Here is a 4,904-nt window from a genome sequence, read left to right as displayed (position 1 = left end):
CGGGTTTCGGCACCAATGTAACACAGTTCGTAGTTCGGGAAGGAGGCGGGAACCGGCGAACATTTAAAGACTTTAATAAAATAAACAAACACAAGATGAAAGTAAAGCGGCAGCCCCTCGCGGACGACTGCCGCACACAAAACACAAAATAAAATCCAGGCCTGGTCCTCTCTCGTCCAACACTGTCGTCGCTCCTCCTTTTATCCTTCCGGAGCTCCTCCGTGGGACTCGAGACCGGTGAGTGGTGCAGGTGTCGCGCATTAGCATTTACTCCACCGGCCTCGATCTGTTCCCATGGCTCTCGGCCCTGCCCTTCTCGTCACAGCCATGTTATTTTTAATTTGCTTCAGGAAATAAAAGACTGCTTAGAACCCTCAGCTAGGAGTCTAAACTTCTTGCAACTTCTAGCATTTTTGGGCCTCTACTACTATGGCTTCGTTATTTCTTTATTCTTAATTTGCGACTGCTCTAATTTGCGCATATTGTGGTATATTGTGTTGGTCGATATGTAAATGAGATGTTGCGTCTGTATTCTTTAATTTGCGCATTGTTAGTAAATTAACTACAGAAATTTCCACGCCCATCTGCGCTCTATTTGGAATTGCGCTCTTGCACTAATTTGCCCTTTAATGTACTGTGATCAGTCAGTTAAAAATCAGTTAAAGATGTTACCCTATTCACCTGTGGTGTCTTCCCTTAAATTTGCATAAATCTTATGTCACACTGGAGCTGGTCAAGTTTTCTTGAATAAGGCTGCTTTGGAAATCACTTGGTAGCGACCAAAAGCAATAATACGCCTCAATTGTTGTGTAACCCTCCTTGTTCAGAATCTCAGTGGGTTTCGATTGCTCTGATTGGATAAGAGATGTAAAATAATAGCACCAAGGATGTTCATCCAGCAAAGCTCTGTTCTTCGTAGGCCACAAAGCCTCACGGCGAGCGTAATTCACCTTTCAGCGCGAAGCTGACAATATAGATGACGCCACAGAGGTAGAAAGAGAGCCATTATTTACACCACGTCTCAGTCCTTGACATCTCTCATTCACTCCAAGCAACCACAGCTTTCAGCTGCCAAGGAGCCGACGGCTCGCTTGTCTCCTAGCAACCATCAGCCCACATAATTGTCTCTCCTCTCATCTCATCTCGTCGTAATGGGATTTGTGCTATATTATGACATTTGCGTTTTTCTCCATGCAACGCTTTGACCATTTTTGATTCTTTCGGAAAAGAAGAGTTACTTTCAGAGTTACGCGTTCACTGTATAATAAGCATGCACAATATGTGTGTCGCTTTAAGAGGCAATAAACACTCAAGCCTGTCTCTGTGATTGAAATTCAAATCATTGTCTTGCGCAACGTTCAGAAAAGCAAGGCTCCTCTGGTTTACCGAGTGACACCCTGGACATCATAAATGTTAAATGTCTTGAGATTCACTGTCTTTCCCCTTGTCCTTGTCCAGATGATAACTTGTTGGAATATAAAAGGAAACAGCAGACTGTATCCTCAGGTTGCACATCTGCACTCGCCTCCCTTGTCTTATTAAGTGCATCACTCATAGTGTAATGAGACAAACTATCATGACATCAGTCTCCTTATGCTTGATGGAGAGCTGCACTTGTCAGATTTCAGACTTACAGATGGGCCTTAAGCATCATGGTGCTTGATCTGTCCTAATATACAACACACAAATAATATGAGGCCAGATGGCAATAATGTCAACTAGGGCACTTTTCCCAAACAGGGCTCACTGTGGTGTCCCATTACAATTTAAAAGCATTTAATAGGCACACGTTTAATTTAATTTAAAATTCAATTTAATTAATTTTTTATCAATAGTTATTAGATATCTTAAGATATTAGCTACTAGAACTATTATTGAACATAAAATTAACGTGAAATTATTGAAATCATGAAAAAATTAGGAAAAATAGTCAAAATCCATATGTTCTCACATTAGCATGAAAATTGTTTTAAACATCAAAATTCTTCATAGTTTTTTTTATTATTTTTTTTTGTAAATACATCACTTTTAAAATACATTTTGTACTTAACATTTACATTTGTAATCATTAATATTATTTTCACAAAAATGGATGCTGTGTTAATTGCATTTAGTATTTTTAACGCATTAAACAGCAAGTATTAATTGCAGAATTGAATGTACTATTATTCCCATGCCTAAAAATAAATAAAAGTAATAAAATAAACAGTGATAAAACAAGTACTGAATTGTCATGTTTACCTGTTTGCCGTATTATGCTTGGTTACAGTAAGATATGACGGTAAAGTAAAATGCGGTTGTCTGTATTCTGTAGGGCAGGGACCTGCACACAGGAAGTGCCTCTTCAGGGCAGAGTGACATCACTGGACCTCTGCCCCAATCACAGGCAGCTGCTCAGCTGCTCCAGAGATGACATCCTGCAGCTGGTTGACCTGAGAAAGAGTAACGACAGGGTGGCCTTCAGGTAGAAACACACACAGAGGAGGTTAGGCACAAGTGGCAGTGCATTTTTAAAAGCGTAATACACAGAAATAGATTTTATGCAGGGTTAAAAATCAACTCTTGCTGAGCAACAAAACATGCCTTTGGCAAGCAAATAAAAACCCTGCCAACTGGCCAGTAAGTTAATTAGGAACTGCAACATACATGTTTATGATAATATGATCTACTCAAACTTTATTTTAAATTATATGAATAAAAAGTGATTATTTAATGTAATTATCATGCCTCTTTTATGTTGATTCTGCATTCATTTGGGTAATTAATTAAGGATACATAAGCTGAACGTTTTTATTCCTAAAAAGTGACAGTACAATTTTGTAAAATAAATCTTTTTTTTTTTTTTACTTCAGCTTTGCCCTCACACACACACACACACACACACACACACCTATCTATCTATCTATCTATCTATCTATCTCTATGTCGAGATAATTTTTTAAACATGGCATAAAAATTCATAGAAACTTAGGCCAGTAGCCTATCAACCACCCAGAACACTTTAGCAACTACCCACCATAGCAACTACATAGCAACGCCACACACACACATATATATATATATATATATATATATATACATATATACATACACACACACACACATATGTGCCAAAAATTTGTAATTGGGGCATACACACACACACACACACACATATATATATATATGTGCCAAAAATTAATAATTAGGGTTAGGTAAAGTATTTATGTATAAAAATGTATATATGTATAAACTTTATCCCAAACTTTTTGAATGGTAATGTATATATGTTATATAGACATGGCAGATGACAGTGGCACTTTTCTAAATACACAAAGACAGTTTTTGTTACCATATACAATGAGAAGGTTTTTTTTTCCTTTTTAAATTGAGAAACACGCATTTCTGAAAGCCATTGCAAAGACTTTGCAATAGGCTCACAATGTTGATTAAAGTCCCAAGAGACAAAGAAATGAATTTGTTATTTAAACCATCAATCATGCATATTCAATACCCTGACACCACTGACAGAACGGCTCCCTTCAGCATGATCCTTTGTTTTAAGGCAATTCCAAATGCAATAACAGGGAAACTAGTTATATAGACAGAACATGGCCCAAGGCATTTCAAAAGTGTGTTTATATAAAACTGTATGAGCACTCTGATTAGTTTTGTTGTTCATTTTACAGAACACTCACAGATTTCTCTCTTTTTCTTGCTTGTTTCAGAGCGGAGGGATTCAAATGTGGAAGTGACAGCACCAAGGCCATCTTCAGGTGAGTGAAATCAATCAGGACGCTATGAGTCGTCGCTAGCCATCCATCAGTATTGTACGTGTCCGAGAAGTGCAAAGCAAATCACAATTCTGAAAACAAAATAACAAATTACAAATAATACGAGATTTGAAAAGGGAGGAAAAAAAAGTTCGGCAAAAGGCGGGATCGAACCCGGGTCGATCGCGTCAAAAACCAAGTCTCAAACTATACCTACCTTTTCCGGTTTGTCTGATTTGTCGTTGTGTTTTCTGACTTGTTATAATGTCTTCTGAATTGTTGTTGTGTTTTCTGAATTGTTATTATGTTTTTTAGACTTGCATTTGCGTTTGTAATTTGTTATTTTGTTTTCAGAATTGTGATTTGCTTTGCACTTCTCGGCCACCGTAGTATTGAGTTTGCAGACCACTGTCTGCGCAGTAATAGGACATGTCTGTGCTATGTCTCATTCAAGATGGCATGCGGTGTGATGCTTACAACCACTGAAACGTACCGCTGTACTGTTGAGCGCTTCTGGCATCTACACCAACCCTGTTTTGCAGTGCTGACTTTTTTTTTTCTTAGTCTTTGGAGAGGTCATGTGGATTTACACGTAGATGGAAAATCCAATTCTGCTAGCGTAATGAACGGGGAAAGGCTCTGTCCCCCCTGAGTAAAGATAGCTGGCAAGACGGATTTCATTTGTTACTCTTGTCACTTTCTAGTTTCAGTGAGAGCCACGTCTTGTTTTCTCTCAGGTCAAAGTCTGGATTATTCTCACCGTGTGGTGAAATTTACAAAACTTGTGCAGGTCATATTTAACCTCAAAATGAAGAAAATAAGATGTGTTATTTATTTATTTTAGACGTGTTATTTATTTATTTTACAAGACTATTTTACACGAATGTTAAGCCTATCTTTTAGATTATTTGTATAGTGACATTATTTTCATTCAATTAATTTTGGAGCTAGTATTTAGATTTTTAATCTAATTACTAGATTATTGGTGTTGCTGAGGAAAACAAAACAAATTCATAATATTACATTATTGTATTGTTTAGTTACACTACCATTCAAAAGTTTGGGGTTGGTATTTTATTTTTATTTTTTTAGGGGGCTGCATTTATTTGATTTGATCTGAAATCCAGTAAACAGTAATCTTATAATAACGAG

The 4,904-nt window shown here is 37.2% G+C and overlaps 1 protein-coding gene across 3 annotated transcripts in view; it reads left to right on the top strand.

Annotated features, from left to right (window-relative positions):
• The window catches only part of atg16l2 (ATG16 autophagy related 16-like 2 (S. cerevisiae)), a 37,470-nt gene that overhangs the window by 26,647 nt on the left and 5,919 nt on the right, over window positions 1–4,904 (top strand). For all 3 annotated transcript variants that reach the window (XM_016541946.1, XM_016541947.1, XM_016541945.1), the window contains 2 exons: window positions 2,315–2,464; window positions 3,708–3,755. In XM_016541946.1, the coding sequence (XP_016397432.1) occupies window positions 2,315–2,464; window positions 3,708–3,755 (198 nt within the window). The remainder of the gene's footprint in view (window positions 1–2,314; window positions 2,465–3,707; window positions 3,756–4,904) is intronic.

Source organism: Sinocyclocheilus rhinocerous, unplaced genomic scaffold (genome assembly GCF_001515625.1).
Source record: "Sinocyclocheilus rhinocerous isolate Xijiao unplaced genomic scaffold, SAMN03320098_v1.1 scaffold1270, whole genome shotgun sequence".
In the NCBI taxonomy this organism is placed as follows: domain Eukaryota; kingdom Metazoa; phylum Chordata; class Actinopteri; order Cypriniformes; family Cyprinidae; genus Sinocyclocheilus; species Sinocyclocheilus rhinocerous.
The sequence above is the reverse complement of the archived record's forward strand: the minus strand, read 5'-3'. Positions and strand labels throughout refer to the sequence as shown.